Source organism: Scomber japonicus, chromosome 6, assembly GCF_027409825.1.
Source record: "Scomber japonicus isolate fScoJap1 chromosome 6, fScoJap1.pri, whole genome shotgun sequence".
NCBI classification, from domain to species: Eukaryota; Metazoa; Chordata; class Actinopteri; order Scombriformes; family Scombridae; genus Scomber; species Scomber japonicus.
In genome coordinates this window covers 5,529,059-5,551,230 of record NC_070583.1, presented here as the reverse complement: position 1 = coordinate 5,551,230, position 22,172 = coordinate 5,529,059, and the positions used below count along the sequence as shown (strand labels likewise).

The following is a 22,172-nucleotide window of genomic DNA, read 5'->3' as shown; positions in this document are numbered from 1 at the left end:
CAACACAGTCAACACAGTGATGAAGTGTTTAGCCAACACTCCCCTGCTCTGAGTAGTAGTGTATTTTAGCAGTGGCAGTAAAGGGACTGATGAGAAGGTTGGAGCAGCAGTATTTATATGTCTGTTACTAGGGATGCACCGATCGTGAAATCCTGGGCTGATAGTGATTTTGAAATAAGAATTTGGCTGATAACTGATATATACTGATACCGATTTTTAATTTTTAAAAAAATGTTATGATGACGATGTTATGTTTTTATATATTTATTTATTCCAAAGAAATCATTGTAAAAAAAAACAACTGAATTGTTAAAGTAATTGAGCCCATCATCTTTGAATGAGCACAAATACATGAAACAATCTTTAATAACTTTGACAAGAAATTCTTTTTTTCTTTTTGTAAAAAAACTGCTTCAAAATCCCTTCAGCCTGCTATACACTTACCTACTTAATGATAATAATAAGAATTTTCTGTACTTCCATAGCTACTGTTGCTATGACTGTCTGAGTCTGACGATCTGTCTGCAATAAATAGTCCACCGACATCAGCAAATGGTATTTTATTTAGGCTGATGTAGGTCAACAAGGGAAATATATACCGATACTTGGCCGATATATCGGTGCATCCCTATCTGTTCCAGCTGTTTCCAGCAGCTGCACTAACATTAGCTACGGTGAACACACACCACTTTATCATGTAGATCAGGTGTGCAGTAACCTGGTTTAAATTTATACCACAGTTACTGATTTTTTACGATGGAAGATTTGAATTGTTAGTCATGTCCAACTCTGATCTGAGCGTGTCCTTTTAATGAAGCTGGATGTTGTGCAACCGTTTGCTGTGTTTTAATACTTTGGATTTTATCTGGTCAGTTGTTGAATAGATTACAGACCAGAGTGGGAACTCAAATGTCATTTTAAATTAAGTTATTATTTAGTTGTTATTTATCATCAAGTAACTTTTTTATCTGTTCTTTGAATTAATTACTATTACCTTAATTTTGTGTCCAACATAGGTCATGTCAGTGGTTAACATGGTTTTATAATGAAAAAAGTATTTCATAAATTGTTAATGAACAGAAACTGCTTAAAATGTCCATCCCTAATATAAAATAAGTGATGGTAGCAGGGTTTTTTTGACATAATGCATCTGCCCCTGTAAGTTTAAAATGCATCAATGCTTTCCTTCAATCACCTTACATTCTTGTCAAAGTGTTATGATGTCATCACTTCCCCTAGCCCGCTCCACTCAATATACATCATGTAGTGATCTTCAATATTTTGGAGAATGCCTTTCAACAGCCTCCTGCCTTCCTTTCAGAAGTTCTCTCTCTGCATTTTCTGGATGTCCAGTTGGCTTTAAAACAAAGACTTCCTTTGGTAATGAGGGACCCACACAAAACCTGATGTTTACAACTAATGTATATGTGTCTCTTTTTGTTGTGGCTGTGCTGGATATATTTTCTTTGTTTGACCATAAGCTATAAGATTACAAAAAACACTCCATCACAAGCATGTTGGTCCTGTATCACCGCTCATTCTCTTGTTTGCTCTGTTTTTATTTTTGTTGAGGCTGATTGAAGAGTTTTTTAAGGTATTCTCCTAACATAAGCCATTGTCCCTCCATGTGGCAGCTGCAGTTTTACATTACTGATGTATGCACAAGGCTCATTTGTGAGTAAATCCATTCTGCATGGACTTTCTGAGAGGATATTTTTGCACTACTGTGGTGACTTTGTCTTTGAGACAGGAGCTTTTTTTTCCTCCCCTTAAAAATGATGCAGCTAGGAATGGATGACGTGATTGGAGTAACAACAAAAAAAGATGTTTTATGTCAAGTCGTCACAAATTCTTTTAACTTTATAGGTAGAATGGAATCCTCATTAAGTTGAGTACAGTTTGCAGAATGTGGCCTTTTGATGGTTTCCTATCATGACAGATTCAGATGATAAATACACTCTGCAAGAGAAAAATGATGGACGTTTCTGTCTTTGTAAAATATTGTTAAATGATGTATTTTCATGGAGTAAAGTGTAATTTCTAACAGGAATTTGTAGCATCTCGGATTGGATGAAAAAATATTGTACAATGTTTTAGGAATGATGACGTTTGACTCTGTGAATACAGTCTGTTACTCAGCTTCAGACCCCTGTATGACTTTTCTATACTATTTTTGAGAATTCTCATGAATCTTAATCTACTCATTTTACCCTGTTGAATAATGACATCCCTGATGCAGATGCATGTGTACAGTCTAAATGTAAGAAACACTTATCTGGAAATGAACATATTTAAATAAAAAGGTCTCTGAAGTCATTGCTATGAGTTAGTAGAAAATGACTTATTTTTTGCTCTGAATTGAGAAAAACTCAAAGAACATCTGGATCACAATAACTTCTTGATTTAATTTAATGCAATTAATTAGATATGTTTTAAATACTGAAAATCAATTATAGATTTGACAATCTGTCATCCATCATATGTTGACTAAAGTTTGCCAATTTTACACACTTTTGCAATATCATGTATAATATTAGATTAATATGAAATGAGCCATTGTTGATATAGCTATCCATTTTCCTTCTTTGGCATCATTAGTTTGATGTCATCATGTCATGATGAGCAATGAGTCTTCACCTAATTCAAATATGTATTTTTGCCAAGAATAAAATCAAATTAGAAAAATCATTAGAATCTTTCAGGAAAAAAGTTTGATCAGTAGCTATTTGTAACAGTTTTATATGGAGAAACAATTATATATGAATTATTTATAATAGTTATATAATAAAGTTTGTCATAATAAAGAGGCAGTACAAGAGTGAACATGTTACCTGCATGAACATGTAACATGCAGGTTAGGATTTAAATGAGTATGAGTTGGAGAACAAGCAGCAACAGGCTCAGGTTATTAGAGCGGTCTGCACTGGTTTAGCTCAGTGATTACTTCCACTTTACTGTAAGAGTTTGCTAACATCTGTCTCACTCTTGGATCGAACCACGGGTGCTGTCCAGTGTTTTCTGTCCCTCTGATCTGACCAGTGGTCTTTCATTATGTTGAATAACCATCACAAACTCTGCAGCTTGTACTTACATTCAGATCAGTTTGACCAGAATAAGAGTAAAACCTGACTTCCTCACGAACACTGCAGAATTGATTTTAATATTTTACTAACAACATGTAAGTCATATATCTGTAAATATTACAGTGACTGTGTTGAAGAATGGATGACATTCAGATGTTAAGCTGATCTCAATACTCCGATTCTTTATGTTCCCTCCATCTTTTATATCATTCAAAAAATCATCCAAGACCTTTTATATCATTTAACTTTCATTTACATTTTTTAAGATTCATCCCACTTGTGAGGTTTCAGATTGCTAATAAAACAGAGTTGAACTGGTACAGAATGCAGTGGAATTTTCATTCAGATTGAAACAATCTGTAACACCAAGTTCTTGCACTCTAGGAAATCTTGTAGGCATTATAAGGACCAAAGGACCAAAACAATCCTGCACCCTGTCCTCTTTGGAGCTTATAAAGTGAGTACAAGTGATCAACAGTATTTATTTATTTATTTATTGATCCCTTCACAGATATGGACACATGAATAATTCATAGAGTTGTCGTCATTGGGTGCTACTTCATTAAGAAACAAAAAAAAACAAAAAACAAAATCATAGGCCTACAGAATGCACTGTCTCTGCTCTCTGAAAGCCTCATTTAGGATTAATCAACCAATGAAATACTGATTCATCGATGAGTTGTGGTTCCGAAATTAAAATTATGAGCAAATAATGTGAAATGCAAGGGTATGCACAGTTTATAAGAATTAATAATCAGAAATAATGACTAAGTGTATGTGTATGTGAAGTAATGACAACGACTCCCACCCCATGAAAGACACTCTGACTGCTCCTTCATCCAAAGTGTGTGAAGGAGCGATATCGCAGACCCTTCCTTCCTGCAGCTGTCAGACTGTACAATCTGCACTGCTCCCAGTAGTCCCAGTAGTATTACAATATCATCTGTGGTATATCCTGAATATAATGTAAATAATTTCACAATTATTTTATTATATATATTTTCACTATTGTTGTTTTTCCTACTTTTTCTTATTTACTATACTATTTATTGTTCTTTATACTTTTTCTTATTTATTACTCTTCTGTTCTATCTTACTGTCCACTTGCTGCTGTAATATGCTGTAATGTAAATTTCCATTGTGGGACTAATAAAGGAATATCTTCTCTTATCTTAATGAATTTCTCTTTCGGTCACTGGGATATTCAGACTTGCTGCCCATATTTTCAGTTTGATGAATACACCTTGTATTTTTCACTTTATATGATACACCGGAAAATGTATTTTCCTAACAAGAATGCTTTTTCAGTCAACTTTATGTATACATGTATATATAAATATCTTAACTTTATATACTGTATGTATGGAATATAAATATGAAAACACCAGAATATCCTTGAACTTACCTCATATACGGAGGTCGCTTCTAGACGGTAACCCCAGATTTGCGACACTCTCGCGATATTTGAAAAGATAGGAAGTAGTAATTTTAACCCATATCAAATGTTCATTTTAACACACATAATAATCTTTCCTTAAACCCCTAACCCAACAGTTTTATGCCTAAATATAACCAGACCTTAACCACAGTGTTGTCACCTTCAAATGTAACTACCGCTGTGTTTACTAAGCGTCAAGTTATAGACAGCAAGCCACACACATAAATAATTCAAAATAAAAGTGCGAAAAAATGTCTATCTGTAAGAAAAGTACTGATTTGAACCCAGGGAAAACTCACAGGGTGAAGAATAGATCGCCACAAAGGATTTTTAGAAATAAAGTACTGCTGTGTGCTTTTTTAACACACAACACACTCCGTGATGTTTCACAACATAGATTTTATTTAGAAAGTACCTATAGGAAGCAGTAAAGTATAATATGGCTAACTTCCGGTTATATCGTGAAATGTGATTTGTGTGAGCGCGCGGGAAGAATCATGGGATGAGTAATGTAAACCTATACAGCTCGTTTTCGCTTTTCACACAGTAAGAACATTTTCTTCTGACCAGTGTTACCAGTTTAAACATGGAATACCAGTAATAAACCAAAAGCAGCAGTGGCAAACTAGCAGTAGCTCATGTTAGGTAATGTTAGTCAGTAAAAGTTAGCTAAAAAATGACTGTAAAGTCTCGGCTAGGTGATAACAGTAGGAAAGTGACAGATAGCGTGTATAAACCTGCTGATAAATTCTTAGCAGTATGTTAGCTGTTTACACGGCTGGCTCAGGTGAACCATGTTTTTAGCTGCTAACATTACTGTAGCTTATGAGTTAATGATTTACAGTGGCTTTGCTCACATGGCACTGAGCGTATGTCTGTTTAATACATAATATTAGGTTTAACGGACATGTTTCTTGCTATTAATTAACATGTCTGTGTAGCGTGAACAGGTAAACATGGCTTCATCCGCAGTGGACTACACCATAGGAGGGGTGAAGATCAACTTCCCCTGCAAGGCTTACCCATCCCAACTGGCCATGATGAATTCAGTGAGTATACCGTCACCATTAAACTAACCACTTAAGTGCACCTGTAAAGCAAAAAAGAGATAATAATACATGAATATGAAAGAGAATGATGCAGTTATAAAGTCATTTTTGTAATGATTTATTTGGAGAATCAGCCAGTTTCTTGCATATTTGGAAACCATTTCTGGTCTGCTTGACTGAATGGTGTTTGAATGTCTCAAGGGACCTGAGTGTTTAAAGGTATAGTAATAGTATTGTATGGATGAAGGGTATGTCAGTTGTTGTTTGTAAACACACATTATTCAAAGTTGGCCCCTCCTCCCCAAGGAGAGAGAGGGAGAGAAGGGTGATGGTTGGGCGAGCAGGAGACTGAGTGAAGAACGCAAGCAGTGCTGGCAAGAACAAAGTCACGAATCAGAGAAATAAAATGTTATTTTCTGATTGTTTTACAGCAGTTACATTCTAAAGCACAAATACACACACACCCACACCTCTGCGCAACCCTGCAGGAAGGTGCCACATTGCCAGGTTTTGTGTGAATATGGAGCTTCATCCTGTCTGCTGTGACCTCCTTCACACAGACCTGCAGCTCTTTATACATCCATGATACAGAAAGCAGAATGGAGTAGTGGGCAGAGATGTAACCTGGTCACTATGCTGCATGCTGTTATTGGCTGGGTGCTACACACACACACTGCCCAAATGTTGATGCCCAGAAATACAGACAGAAGGCAGAGTCTCTGCAGATATTTGTACCGCCACTCACCTCTAGTGGGTGATAAGTAAGTATGAATATGAGTCCATACATTGATTTTTAGGAAAATCCATATTAATTAATCCATATTAATCTAAGATTCTCAGTGTTCACACTTTTTGTAAAATATTGAGGCACTATGCATTGGACTTGGCAAATCAAAAACGTTTTGTAACATATTAGGTTCTTCTATATTTCTGTTAAGTGGGAACACACTCCTCTCTCCCTCTCTCACTGCTCCTTAGTTGTAGATATTTCCAAAATTCACCCCTGCCCTCCATTCAGTGTGCATCTTGTCTGCAGATCATACGAGGGTTGAACTATGGACAGCACTGTTTGCTGGAAAGCCCAACAGGAAGTGGAAAGAGCCTAGCCTTGCTCTGCTCGGCTTTGGCCTGGCAACGGGCACAGATTGGTAAGTCCACTCTGACTGTGATCAAATGCAAGTACCACAAAGGTATCCACAAATAAAATGGAAATGCTTTGGTGTGCAGACATGCTTGAAAAGGCTCACACAGACAGTCTCACTTTTGTGATTATTATTCATAATATTGTTTTTCCATTCACATTGTCATGGATTACTCTCCAGCCCCACATACAGACTGAGTCCATGTCACTGATATTTTAATATATCTGTGTTTCATTGTGCGATGACAGCGAAACCGGACCAAGGAGGAAGCTGTGCGGAAGACAAGAGCCAGTCAGATAAAAACTCTGGAGACAATAAGAAGCCAGATGTCACCACTGCCTGTCAGTGTGTGTGCCACAGCAAAGCCAGCTGTAGCTCAGCTACATCTGCCTGCAAGGATGCAGCGCAGCCGCTACCAACAGAACAAGAAATTAGTAAGTATTTCTCAGTTCAGCAGTTCATCAGAAACATGCATTTAACTGTGTTAAAAGACAGCCCTAGTTTTGATATTCCAGGTAGGTGAAAACAAGCGTGAAGTGTTTAATGAGCCTTGTCTTTGCTTTCTCTTTCATTCTTAACAAAAAAAGAACAGAAGATCATGAATAAAATACTATTTTTGTGTCTTTTTACAAACTTCAATGTTTGCAGATTCAGTCAGTAGCAGACATTCATTAAAGAACAAAAACAGAAGCTAAATATATTGTTTTTATCTGAGAAGGACATGTCATTGTACTGTACCAACCCTAGTATAAACATAATGAGTCAGTACAGTGTGTCAATTCAGTGGCATCTCACACATCCAGTTTGGTGAATCATTCAATGTATCATTACACCAGTACACAGCAAATACATCTTTGATAAGTTAATGTGACATTTGCTTAGAACAACAAAGATAGTTGTACATAATAATGTGCCAACAACATCAGTATTAAAATGTATTGTGCTTCTTCTTACCTATGTTCTATTTTTCCTTCTTATATATACTCAACAGTATTACTGAGATTTCCTTTTTTAGTACACCTGATCTGATCTACCATTATGATAAATATTATTCACCTCCACTCAGTTAAAGTGCAATCTCACTCTTAACTCCCATAAAAGCCTACTGTAGTCTCATGTTTCACCTGTAAGACTAGTGATATGTGGAAACATCACATTTCCTCATACTCAGGGAAATAAAAAGTGGAACTGCAATGATTAGTTGATTAATCAACTAGATGCCAACATTTAAATTAATTGCCAACTGTTTTGATAACCAGTGTTTAGAGTCATAATTTTCTCAGATCCCAGCTTCTACAATGTGCAATCTTTTATGAGAGTGGACTGTTGGCTGTGGAAAAAAGGTTTGAGGATGTCACCTTTGGCTTTAACAAACAGTGATTAACACTTTTCACCTATTTCTGGACCAAACAACGGACTGATTAATTGAGAGAGAATAACCAGAATAACAGATTGACAGATTAATTGATAATGAAGTTTCTCGGCATGTTACCACCACCTGAAGATCAACAGAATACTGTGAAACTATTGGCCATACAGTGTATCAAATCACCCATATGCACACACACACTTATTCATGTGCAAGATTAAGTACATGAATTATAGAAACAAAACAGAGACCCACCAAAAAACAGCTCCTTAGCACTACTAGGAGTCAAAACCTCCACAGGATACTTTTGATATGTGTTGTACTTTCTGTGTATCTTTACCAGTATCGTTCTTCGAGGAGGAAGAGCCTAAAAAACCGACGTTAGCCTCTCGTCTGTCTGAGAAATTCCAGTCTTCCCTCAACTCTGACCGAGAGAAAGATGACGACGACTTCCAGACAGACAGGAAACGAATTCGCACTGCTGAACACACGGTAGCTATGAATGATTTGCATATATCATTGTACATTTATATTCACTGTATAACAAATTTAAAGGGTGAATATTTTGTCTTTTTTGGGCCCTACAGCATAAAATGATCATAATGTATCTTGTTGTACTGTAAGCACTAGAAGTGAGAATTTGATAACACACATTACAATGCTTGTCATGATGCGTTGCGTTGATGCTGCCAAGATACAGGTAAATCAAAATGCAATATTACTACAAATCAATCAAAGTGGTGATATTCCAATATTTAACATCGTTTTATTTCCTTTTCACCATGTTGACTACATGTATTCCCTAAATATAAGGCTTAACGCTTCACATTTGAAAAACTTTATCAGTTTTACAGCTCACTTGAGGTTCAGAAATGTTTTGTGTCTGTATAATATAAATAATTGAATCGTCTCTTTTTCAGTATTTTTTTCAGTTTTGTTTGTGGTTGCCAAATTTATATCAACAACAACAAAAAATTCACTTACGAGACAAGGAGTTGTGCCACTGCTAATATTCAACTCCAACCTCAATTAAGTAAACATATATTTCTCAGTTCCCCCTGTAAGATTATCACACTTTCTGAAAATGAAGTGATGTATTGCTCAAATAAACAGCAATATGTGTTCTGAAATTAAGTGAGCTATCATGTAAAGTGATTTTTTTTTCTCCAAAACTAAGCAGCAGCTCAGTGACATAAAGTTTCTCTGCTTGTTCTTCAGAGTCGTAAAAGGCAGCGTCTGGAGCGGGGAGTGATCTTTATAGATGATGAACCAGAGCAGGAAAATCATCCTCCAGCACCTCCAAGTTGGACTGTGGAGCCAAACAGCCATGCAGCCGGTTTGTCTTCATCATGTTGCGTGAGTACACCAGTCATGTGGTTTTACTGACACAAGGGGGCAATATTGTCCTCTGATGTGAAGCAATTGATGTGATTACCTGTGTAGTGTAAAGCTGATCAGTGCAACACTCGTTATGTTTGGTAGGCTTTCATGAGTTTTTTCTGACGGGGTAAATATACACATATTTTATTATTAGAATTAGTAGCAACACTAGTGGTGGTATTGGCATTAATAAAAGTAAATGTTATTTAAGTAGTAGCAATTGTATGTCTGAATGCGGAAATACAACTTATATATTAAATCATTTATTTTAAACATATGAAATATTAAGTTGAAATCAAAAGATCTGTTTAACTGCAGAGATGTTGTGTTGTCATAACAAGAAATGCACAGGTGTGACTTATTTAATCAATGATGGGCCTCTCCCAGTAAACCAGCATGTAAATCAGTGGTATTCATAACACCTGTGCTTTCTCTGCTGTGACACATCAAAATGCACTCTGGACAAAACAGTAATACTCTGCAACAGGTGCCCTCCTATTGGAGGAACCCAAAGTATCAGTGTCATAAATAGAAATTTTCAGAAAAAGAAAAGTGGTGAACTTTCTCACAGATGATGCTCATGGTGTAGATTACATCCAGTATTTCTCAATGTATGGTTTCACCAAGTCAGGAGTGGGTTCAGTGTCACCATTCACTCTTACCACTGGGTGGTACTATACTCCACCACATTATCAAAGGCTGCACTTAAAGTTTTAAATGTGTTTGCTTTATATGAGACAAATTTCAACTTTGCTGTTAATTTATGTTTGAGCAAAGAAGTGTTTACATTAATAGAAACACATACATAAGAATACATACATGCAAGCTTAATAAGACAGTATGAAGGTAATGTCATTTTAAGAAATTATTCCACATGTGTGCAGGTTTTGTACCCACACAGCTGTTTATGATCTGATTTCACTTCACAACAATTGTTTTTATTCACGTGATCATTCTCATTTATTTAATATGAAGTCAAATGATATGATAATGATTCATTCCAACTTCTCTTTTCCCTTCAGAGAGATTCATAACAACAATCTATGGGGATGTTTATGGGAAATAGCCTTTATTTCTTTCAGACTCAAAGCATCAGTTCTTATAAAGGGTACAGCAATATTCTCAGACCATGAAAATATCACACAGCCCTTCAGCTGCCTTTCTGCTGTCTGTATTGGCCAGTAGTAAAGGAAATTGTAGTATAGTTGACCTGTAAAATAAATCCTTTGAACTTTAAATTTCCCCTACTACAAATCATTATGTTCTTTAACCCTCTGACATCATTACATATGCAGCAGCCTTGTTGGAATACATATTTTATGTTTATTCTATCATATATGTAAGCATGTACCTACTTACTGTACCACTCTATAAATACAGAAAATCAAGTCATGTTTGTCCATCAGATCTTGATTACCTGCCCGGAGCATATAAATCATGTTTTGCTGTTACTTTAACATATTGGTAATGCTCTTGGTCTAGTCATGAAAAAGCATCTTGTGTGAAACTGTTGCTCCAGTCAGAAGCAACCAAAGCAGGTGCATCAAGTAGCAGCATGCTCTCAAGGTATCAAGATGCTGTTGTGGTGAATAATCCATGTACCTGAGTTCTCTCCAGGCCCCAAAGACCAACAGGTTACCCATAATCATTAGACAGGCTCAGCCATAGAATGCTGTTGCACTTCTCACAGGAATGATTAAACTCTCACAAGTGCGTCGAAACCTGCCACAGGTGTGTGGCTTGGATTCAGAGTCGTGGATGGTGGGAGGTGGAAAAAGTGGAGGAGGGAAAGTGAAGTCGAAAAAGCGCGTCCATCTCTGGTTTCCCTGCAGCTACATGACCCGGGCTCTTTTGTCCCACGAGCGCTGACTGACGGCCTGAATGGGGCCCTTTGAAGCAAGCTCCAGTTTTAATTAAGAGGGTTTGCCTCGCCTGGGCCGCTGATCTGTGAAAGCCACAGGGATAAATATTGAATGGGGTTCACCCGCTGGTTACTGCGCCCGAGGGATAAACAGGTGCTTTGGAGGGCAGGTATTTGCCAGGGCCCCTACCTGCACAGTGTGGTCATACCAGGAGGAGGGGGGGTGTTGGGTGTCATGTTTTCCGAGGTATTGGTTATTGAAGCCCACCTTTATTGGAATGAATTCCAAGCCTTCGAAAACTGTGGAATGAGTAGCAAATTGGCGTCCAGCGAGAGGCGCCAGTGATACCTAAGTGATCCACTGCCTGCGGCCCCTCAGTGCCCTCTGACTGGCCCCCTGGAGTGTGAGATTTCCATCTCTCAGGTGTTGGCAGGGACTAAAGCAACAGAAGCCTACCTGTGAATATTCCGAAGTGCTCAGTAACACCACTGACCCCTGTTCTGTCAATCCACACAGTTTTCTCTGTACACGTACACCTGAACGTACCAGTATACCTGGGGGAAACTCAGTATACCTGTCTTGGACGCTGTACTTTTTAAATGTAGTGTTAATAGGAAAGCAGCTCCTACAAGTAGTATGTTGTTTGACAGAAAATGTGGAGCATTCTCATTTTGCTTGCAGCACCCAAGCAGCAACACCAGCCTAATTGTCCTGTGCTGAAAGAACCGGTATGTTCTTGTTTCAAGCAGAGCTGGCGTCCCGTTTGCCCCCTTTGCCAGTTATCTACATTCCTTTCTAGGGGGTGTCTGCTCTGGGCTGTGGGGCCAGGCTTGAAACCTTGTTGTCCTGGCATCTAGGGAGGCAGGCGCGTAAAAGGATACTCTTGTGTCAGCTGTTTCCTGCTGCAGCTTTTGACAAGAGCCTCTATTCATCAGCAAGCCCTTCTACACCGCCCCAACCCATCTCTCCTCCCCCCACCTGCCAATGAATAAGTAATTATTGGCCATCTTGGGGCAGGATATTTGGATGGCTCTATTTAATGTGGCAGCAGCAGGTAAGGTGATCGGGCTCAGGGCCCAGGCTGCGGAGCGTAACTGTTCCAGAGGAGAAAGGTAACTTGAACTGGTGTTGGGGCCCCGCAGCACCTCTGTTTATTTTTCACATCGGCTCAGGGCTCGTTATCCCTCTTAACTCTGAGAGACGGCTCTCTAAGGGCTCTCTTTGGCCTACACTCCATCACACATTGTAATATTCGATGGGCAAACATGCTTGGAAAATCTGAGCCTCCGTGTAACCCTAGCTACTCGTTTGTCATCAGAAGTGCTACTTTCTGATCCTCATCATATGTTGCGATGCGTGACGACACATACCATTCATTCTTATTTGGAATCAGTCCGGTCATTTGTTGAGGATTTAAGGATAAACATATTTGTCAGACTTGTGATTTATGTTTATTCAATAGTAAGAAGAAAATAGTAAACTCTTAAGGAAGAGGCCAGACACTTGTTACAAAAGTTGAAAGATAAAACCATGTAGTGGACGAGGTGTGCGTATCAGTGTTAACCCTTTGGGCTGATGCCATCAGCTGTTTAACTATTCAAAGTGCCAAATTTCAACATAGATCTCTACAGTCCCCAAGGGGGACTGTGTCTGAGACATCCTGCAGTAAGTTTTGAACATACATGCCAAGTTCCATTCACAGTACACAGTTCAATAGTAGAGCTTAAGTTTTTCAAGTCATTAACACTACGCATGTAATCCTACCTAAGACCGCAATGGCAGAGTGGCACTAACCATATTTCCACACATTGACCCCATGTACAGATGAAACAGAAGCAACATTGTTTTAAAGAAAAAAATCATTCTCGAGAACTGCTCAACCAAACAATTTAACACTCAACATTGCACTTATTTTAGTCTTGAGCAATACATCAACTGGGTATGAAGAAGAGTAGTGGGTGTGATATGCATAGGACATACATAAATATGAGATTCCTTGCTTTATATAGAGATATATACAGTATGTTTCATTACATTTTTGCTCATATGAGAACGTTATTAATCTCAAGTTAAAGCTAAGTGGCTTCACTTCTGACTGACAGGAAATCTGAAATACTTCTGATTGGCTTTTTAACCTTGTGATGGCTCACTGTAAAGAATCTTTGTAGTCTGTCTTCCAACACAAAGATAGCAGCTAAACTAAGAAACAGCCAGAAGAAGAAAATGCTAATGTGAATGGTTTTATTCCATCTTAAGTGGTCTACAGCAAGTCCATCTATTTTGACTGTCAGTCAGATGTCACAGTGATTTGTATTTGATTTAAATCCTCACAATACAAGAGCTATAATCTTAACTGATGCAAAATGAATATTCTCTAAGTCTACTTGTTGCCAATTGGATAAAAAAATGACTTCAAGATTTGATTTAGTATTCAGTCAGGTCTAACTTCTACCTAACTGATCTAACCCTTTTCACTGAAAAGATCTCGCATTTTTTTATTCAGTTTTTTTTCTGTCTCTCTCTCTTTTTTAACTTTTCAGAAAACAAATTCTATTTTAATGCTTATAATAAAAGTTAAATTGACGATGATAAAAAAAAAAAATAATGATGATAATATTGGACTTCAGATTATCTAATGATACTCTAGCTGGTTTAGAATTACAAAGTACAGGCCATGAGAAGCCTGTGATTGGATGATATATGTGAGCCACTAAATGGTCAAAAGAGTACATCACTTAAAAGAGCTCAACACATTAGCAGGATCAGTTTCATAAGCATTGCCGGCTACACTTCACCTGTGAGCGGGGGAAAAAAGAACACACCACATCACTGGACGGCCAATTATGAAGCAGCTAGATTTTGTCAGCCGCCACAATAGTGGCCTATCGTCTTTCAGGCCCAGAAAAGGTCACTTGGTGCAGAGTGACAGGACACCTTATGTATGGATACAAATTCTTTATGCCTCTCTGTGTGTTATTCAAAAGAGTATACAAGGTAGTCTGTCAAAAAACCTATTCAGGCGGTATATAATAGTGATGAGTCGGTAGCCTCTTGTATCATTGTACCCTGAAGAGCAAAATGTAGTTTAACATTCAGATGATAAAATAAGTAACAGCACAGGACATTTTTCTTTGTTGCACTTGATTAGTGAGTCCATGCGATATAATTATTAGTTGATTATTTACTAGAAACTTTAAAACACACTGATGGAAATCATCAGTCAAGCATTAACAAGATTAGATTTAGGATTAGTCATTTATTAACAGTGGCAATATTCATAATAACTACCAGTGTTGGTCAGGCTACAGAAATAGATGGTCAGCCAACCATATCAGTAGATGTTTGATAGTAGATTTTGGTTCATGTAGATGCAGTGTTGTCTGGATGTTGTAAAGTGGCAAAACATGCACACATAATACCACCAATCAGATGTGCTTATATTTGTGGAGATATTGGAAGTCTGGTCATGTCATGCCACAAAAATTGCTGATTTTGTATTTTGCAACTCAGTAATAAATAATAAATGTACATAATAACTCCTATATGCATTCTAATGTGTGTCCTCCACCTTTGTGGAAATGACTTGATACACAGGAGTTTTGAGAGGAGGTGATTAAGCATTAAGTTATAGATCATTACAAACTGTTTTACCGATATTCCTGTTTATAATCACAATAAACTGAAATGAATTTAACTAGTTGAGGAGTGTTAAATTTATATTTCTTATTCATGTTTTTTAACCACTTTGCCAGCAAAGTGACTTTGCTAAGAGATGTGGTTCTGAGATGTTTGGTCTCAGTGCAATGCCTAAAATCCAGTTTCAGTACCGAATTTTTTAGCTCCACAGAAAATAACATCCAACTTCTCATTACTTTGAATGAAATTAATATAGTCAGCACAGATTTAACCATCTTGTTGTTTGTTCTTCTTTCTCCATCCAGTCCCCTGAACCATGCTCCCGTTGCCCATGTGCTTCAGCCAAAGATGGTGTGAAGGACAAGGACAAAGACAAAAATGAAAAGAAGAAGATCCCAAAGATTTTTTTTGGCACACGCACACATAAGCAGATCACGCAAATTGCCCGCGAGCTGAAGCGCACCACTTACTCCGGTGTGCCAATGACCATCTTATCTAGCAGAGATCATACCTGTGTCAACCCAGAGGTGGCGCCCCACTCTAACCGCAATGAACGATGCAAGGATCTGTTGGATGCCAAAGATGTGAGAATGGAAACTAACACACACACATACACAATAAAGCTTTTTCAAACGGTTGTCAATTGTAAGGTAAAATAGCTTAAATACATATGGTTTACAATCTAAAGCAAAACAAGAGAGAAGCTCCCAATGTCGGTATTTATTTGGATATCACATGCGTGTTTCATCACACTGGTGATATCCAAATAAAGGTATTAAATGGTATTTATTTGGATATCATGTACTACAGTTGTCAGGTGTAGTCCATTTCCATTGCAATCAGCCCCATGCCCATTGATTTCAACTGAAGATATACATCTTTAAAAACATCAGTACATAGCAATACATAGTCTTATTTTTCAAATAAAGGCTCAGTAATTTCCTGAAACCGTTAGGCCAATAAACAATAGTAAATAGTGCATTAGTTGGGGACTGTTCTGGAGCTCCACGGCACAGAGGAATACACCATGGTGATTTTGGTCTTTTCATTCGATTTATTGGAAATAAGAAATATAAAGAATATTGTCACACTTATTCTTTGTGGGATTTTGCTCCAACATTTTAACAAAGGGCATTTTGTAAACTCCAAAATGCAGTTCAGACTTAACTGTGGACACATTATTTTTATTCCATGAAGACCACCATCTGTAAGTCTGCTTTAGTCCATAACTCTGGCCGGTTCAATCCCTCTTCTGAACCAGGATTGACCTCCATCTAGCTGTGAAATCTAACACCTGATAATACTCTCTTTCTCAATGGAGTGAAATATTTTTTATCCATTAGTCACACTAGTTGGTGAATTGCAACATAAAACATGCACACCTAAATTGATTTCCCTCCCAAACATTATACTCCCTTGACCTCTCACCGTCATGTCCTGTGAAGAGACCCTTGCTATAAAGTTTATTGTAGAGTTGTAACACAAGCCCACAAGTAACTGCTAAGGTGGACAAAACTCCCTCAACAGTGTAACCTCAGAGCAGCAATTATGCTGCTACAATATCCACAATTGGTCCAGCTGACTCTTTTTGACACACTGAAATGTCAAGAGCCATTGAGTGAGACTTGAGACACTTGTAAACCCCCATACTGTCCTAATGTTAAGGCGCCTACTGTAATGAGGACAATTATGCTGTCATTGGAGGTGTTTGCCTCCCATGGCAATCGTCTCACTTTGTCATATGAAATAGCTGGCCCAGTCTTAACCCCACAGTAGAGTGGGTGTCACTAATGCTTTACCTCCACCTCAGGGCCTGTCTAGTCAGCGTCAGGTTACCGCAATGTACAGACACAGTGATCCATACAAAGAAACATGCATCATTTGGCTAAGAGTGTCTTCAGTCAAAACACCTGCCCTCCATTTGAACAGAGCTGTAAGCTGCCCATACTTTCCTAAAGGTGTCTGGATGGCTGCTAATCCCCCCAACTCTCCTTTCACTGAGTAGACAGGGTTCGATGTCAGCAGAGTGTCTAAGCTTTGCACATCATTGTGAGAAGGCCGCCATTTCATCCAGAGATGATTATTGTGTCTGGAGGTTACTGAGTCCAGTGGTGTACAGTACCTGTGTGACAGTGTCACCTTAAGGTCTTCAAATTCATAAAGAACAGGGTGGGACATCTAAAGAAGGAACCTCTACTGACACAGTAATCAATGCTAAGTATATGAGATGCTGTTTCGTCATCTAGTACATTCATCGTATGAGAGTCAGGACATGTAAACCCCTTCAATAGCAGTATCGCCTGATCTAAGGTTAAAGGGACATCCTATATATTTCTGTATTCTCCTGAGTTTTGCTGTAGTCTGCCAGCATGAGGTTAACATATGTAGGTTTGAGTGAAATGTCTCAATAATTATTGGATGGATTGGCATAAAATTTGGTACAGATATCCATGGTGTCTCGAGGATGAAGCCTAATAACTTTGGTGATCATCTGGCCCTTTTTGCCACACATGACATCAGTCCATTATAGCTTTTGCAACTTTTTGTTTTTTAGATTTATTTATATAATAACTGGCAGAGGTGCTGACAGGGAGGCTCCGATTATTTGGCATGCGCTCTAACCACTCGACCACCAGGGCGCAGGGAACTTAATGAGTCTTAAGCTGATCCTATAACCTGAACCTCTGAGAAAGGTCAAAGGTGGTCAGCTCTGCTTTGATTTTCCATTGTATTTTACAAACGGGTAAGGATTTGATAATGATAGAAAACCTGGGACAACAGCTACAAATTCAGATTTGGGTTTCTAAGTCCATTAATGGAAAAACACCACTAGTCGAAGATTAGTCTTGTTCAAATTAGGATTGATGTATGTCATTAAAAAGGCTACAATGGGACTGTATACACCATGTTTAAGCACTTTTGATGTAAATGTACTGTGAGGTATTTCTTAATGCCTGATCTCCTTATTTGGTAAGAAATAGTTTACTGCAAATTACTCCCTCAATTCTTATGTGACTGCATCAGTTTCATTGTTGGGAGACAGCAGTTTTTCCTCCCTACATGGAAGTCTTCTCTCTCAGCCAAGATAATTAAATGTATAAATATAAGTAGGACCAGAGATTTCTCAAAATCAGCAGATTATCTTCATTCAACAGTACGTGAGTAAAGTCTGACGGCAATGGAAGAAGGTTGACGGCACAAAATGGCACCCTGTGTGTCAAACCATGTCATAGTTTTTCAGTGTGATTCTTTAATTTCTTGTTGTTTCACCTTTTTAATTTTTCTCTACTTAGTCCAGCTCCCACTGAATGGCCTTCTCTCCCCAAATACTTATGAGTGTCTGGACATTATTGTTTACCCTACATTGGTCCTTCTGGGTCTGACCCTATTTTTCATTATCTAATTTGTCTGTATCACTGTATTTCAGGGCCGGTCTTGCCGTTATTACCATGGTGTCCAGAAGATGCGGGACCAGGGCACACTGCAGTGGGCCCATGGACTGTATCAAGCCTGGGACATCGAGGACCTAGTCTCTTTGGGCAAACGGCTACGTTCATGCTCTTACTACGCTGCTCGTGAACTTATGGCTGGTGCCCATATAATCTTCTGTCCATATAATTACCTGCTTGACCCAATGATAAGAGAGAGTGTGAGTAGACTCTGGAAACATAATACACCTGTTATTGCACAAATTTCAAACTAAGGTATCTTGATAACTACAGGTCATTACTGCATATCATACAGCATGTAGAGTTTGGAGAGATTAACCTCTCTTTCTTGTCTCTCTTTCTTTCGTCATTGCCTTCATTTTCCTTTTCTACCAGATGGAGATTGACCTTGCAGGCCAGATCTTGGTGCTGGACGAAGCCCATAACATTGAGGACTGTGCAAGGGAAAGTGCCAGCTTCACGTTAGACCACAAGAATCTGATGATGTGCAGAGAGGAGCTTGATGGCATGGTCAACAACAAAATCAGATGCTCCGAACATGAGTCCCTCAGGGACTTCTGCTACTGTCTTGTCAAGTCAGTGATTTCATGATTCAGTGACAACATTTTACTCATATGTGGCTCTCATGATTTGAATAGATATTTACTGTGGTTGTCTTTTTGTTTATGGTGTAGCTGGATCCAGGAGAGCCAAAGCATGATGTCTGAGCGGGGATATGAGAGCGCCTCTAAAGTCTGGAATGGGAAGGATATACTGGGCATTTTCCATGGCCTGGGTATAACTGCTGAAACCTTCAGCATTCTGAAGGTGCACCAACTGTTACACATTCAAACATAACTTTATTATTTTCTCATAATTTTCTTGCTGGCTATCAATTTTCCAAAGCTCTGTTTTGTTTACATCTAACATCGCCTTAAAGCCCGAGCCCTAGCATTTTAAAGGGTGAAATCTCACAACAAATGCAGTTCATTTCAGTGGAATCAGTGGACTCCCTCAACACAAAGTAAATCAGGGCAAATGTTTGATTTTGACTTGCAAATTAGCTATCTTACTAGCTCTGTTGCGCCATTAACTATTATTTAACCTCTTCTATCACAGTAAAAACTGTTCTACAGAAGAACAATGGTGTCCAAACAGTTATGAGGAAGTGATCTATAGTACGAAAATGTCTTTTGATGAAACTGAGAGCTAAGCTAATAAACACACAATAACACGTTTGCTTACTAATGGTTAGCTTCTTCAATAACTTTTGAAGAAAAATGAATGAGAAGCTCCAGGACATGTTTTAACTGACTAGCACTATCCTGCCTGGCAAGTTAGTGGTCAGGTTGCCATTTTAAGCACTGAATCCTCACACAGTCTGATTTACGTTACCCGTGTGATCAGTGTAAGTGCATGAATGCAGCAATGCTTTATGTTGGAAGGGACAGCACTTTATAATACAATCATGCTTGCTGGTCCTAGAAATGCTTCTATCTAGATATGGAACTGTATTCCAAACGTAGTTTAATGAATCATTGTATTTGTAGTTTGCTTCCTTTTTATAACCAAAACAGCACTGTTGGCCAAATGAACAGATTTGAAAATGACCATCATGCATCACAAACAAGTGCATATGATGCTGGTTAGTGACCTGTGTGTCTTTTCTTGCAGGAAGAATATGTGTTGTTGTGAGCGTGTATGTAAAATGTTATATTTCTGTTTTAATATGTATAATAACATGGATGCAGATGTTCTATAATAAGAGTATTTCTCTTTTTTCTGTGACAGAAAAACCTGGCAGCAGTATTGGAGAAGGAGGACCGTGTTAGTACTGTTAATGGTAAAGAGGACTCGGTGCCGGTCCCAACCATCAGCTCATCTACCTCCACTGTCCTCAAAAACCTCTTCATGGTGCTGGACTTCCTCTTCAGGGACAACTGCAGGTCAGAGATGACCCAAAGAAGTCCTGTCAGTGCACTGGATGAATAAAGGTATAGGTGATAGAATTTAAGACTGCTTTGTGTGTCTGTAGGTTTTCTGAGGACTACCGAGTCGCTCTGCAGAGGAGCTACGCTTGGACAAACCAGATCCCACCCGACATCCCCGATGCTCAGGGCTTCATCGTCAGGCAACGCAACAGACACCGCCAAAGTGTCCGAGTCAAGGCAGAAGTCCTGACTCTCAGCTTCTGGTGTCTCAACCCTGCTGTGGTGAGAGGTTAGACCTGGTAGACCCTGCTTTGTAGGCCAGAAAATCTTTTTCTATATCATTTAGTTCTGTAAACAAAAAGAATATGTTAGACCCTGCCAAGTGAGAGGAAACTGATATTAGGGTTACCTGCCAAGCACAGGTGAAAAAAGTCAGTTCCTCAACCTCCACTGACCCATTATGCCCCCTTTACAATATATGCTTTGTGGCAAATTTAGATTACTGCTGAAACACCCATTAGATGTTAATTGTGTCTGTGTCTCCCAGGCCTTTTCTGATTTAAGTGGGACAGTGCGTAGCATTGTGCTTACATCAGGGACCCTGTCGCCCATGGGGTCCTTCTCCTCAGAACTTGGGGTGAAATTCTCCATCCAACTGGAGGCCAACCATGTTATCAAAAAGTCCCAGGTCAGTATGTTTACCCAAGTTACAGAGACTCTGACAATACTGCAGCTTAACTGTCAGTGGTGCTATTGAATTTTGAATTGTCTTATATAGCATTTCCACACTTCATTTATTACATACACGTAGTTATTACACATGATTGCAGTTACGCTTTTAATGAAGGGATTCACACAATTTGTTGAAGTCTCCTAAGTCTGCAGAGGCGTGAGTTCAGCTAAAATATTGTCACACTCACTCTTTCTCTACATTTAATGTATAAATTGCAAATGTTCTCTTTCCATCTTTTCAAAGTTGTAAATCCTAGATGGCTATAGTACAAAATAAAATGTATTAACTGTTTCAGCATAACATGTCCTCCTTGCAGGTGTGGGTAGGCACTATTGGTGCTGGACCCCAAGGCAGAAAACTGTGTGCCACCTTCCAGCATGCTGAAACATTTGCCTTCCAGGACGAGGTTGGGGCTCTGCTGCTGCACGTTTGCCAAGTGGTGGCCAAGGGTGTGCTCTGCTTTTTGCCTTCCTACAAGGTAGATATACCACTAACACATACTCTACTTACACAGTGAACCATGAAATGACTGATTTGAAAGGAATATTGAAGTCTATTAATCTGTCACATATCGCATTTGCTATTTAAGATACTGCTTTATAAGGTTGTTAGAAAATAGCATTATACTGGTTGGCTCCTGAGGGTCTGGTACAACAATTACAAGCTTAATGCCAGTTTTGATCACATTTCAGCAGTCTTTGCTCAACCTACAGTACTTACCTCCAGGACCCTGAAGGTATGCTATTAGGAAAAACAATCTGTTTTCAAGAAGTCCCACAAAGCCTAGAAAAATAAATGAAAATAGGCCCAACAAAATAATTTCCATAAAATAAAAAACAAACTACTGGTCTGCTCATAATAATGCAGTCCAACGCAGCAGTTCATTGTTCTAGCTATTATAAAGTTAATAATGTGTCATTGAAACACAACATTTCATACATTCATAATACACACCCGACCTTATTATTTACATTGTAATTTAATGTTAATGGCCATGTAGAGTTTGCTGTTGCAACATTAATTTTCACATTTATCCACTAGGAGGAGCTGGAGACCACACATTAGTCTCATGTCCAGCGCTTTGCTGTTTGAAGATATTTGTACATGCAACTTGTTTCATG

At 38.5% G+C, this 22,172-nt stretch overlaps 1 protein-coding gene across 1 annotated transcript in view; it reads left to right on the top strand.

Annotated features, from left to right (window-relative positions):
- Positions 1-5,477: 5,477 nt before the first annotated feature.
- Positions 5,478-22,172, top strand: part of brip1 (BRCA1 interacting helicase 1) — a 38,478-nt gene continuing 21,783 nt past the window's right edge. Inside the window, exons 1-13 of the mRNA XM_053320906.1 lie at positions 5,478-5,570; positions 6,607-6,718; positions 6,961-7,146; positions 8,425-8,573; positions 9,300-9,437; positions 15,265-15,543; positions 18,387-18,608; positions 18,784-18,983; positions 19,083-19,215; positions 20,179-20,333; positions 20,423-20,600; positions 20,866-21,006; positions 21,368-21,529. Of these exons, the coding sequence (XP_053176881.1) occupies positions 5,478-5,570; positions 6,607-6,718; positions 6,961-7,146; positions 8,425-8,573; positions 9,300-9,437; positions 15,265-15,543; positions 18,387-18,608; positions 18,784-18,983; positions 19,083-19,215; positions 20,179-20,333; positions 20,423-20,600; positions 20,866-21,006; positions 21,368-21,529 (2,148 nt within the window). The remainder of the gene's footprint in view (positions 5,571-6,606; positions 6,719-6,960; positions 7,147-8,424; positions 8,574-9,299; positions 9,438-15,264; positions 15,544-18,386; positions 18,609-18,783; positions 18,984-19,082; positions 19,216-20,178; positions 20,334-20,422; positions 20,601-20,865; positions 21,007-21,367; positions 21,530-22,172) is intronic.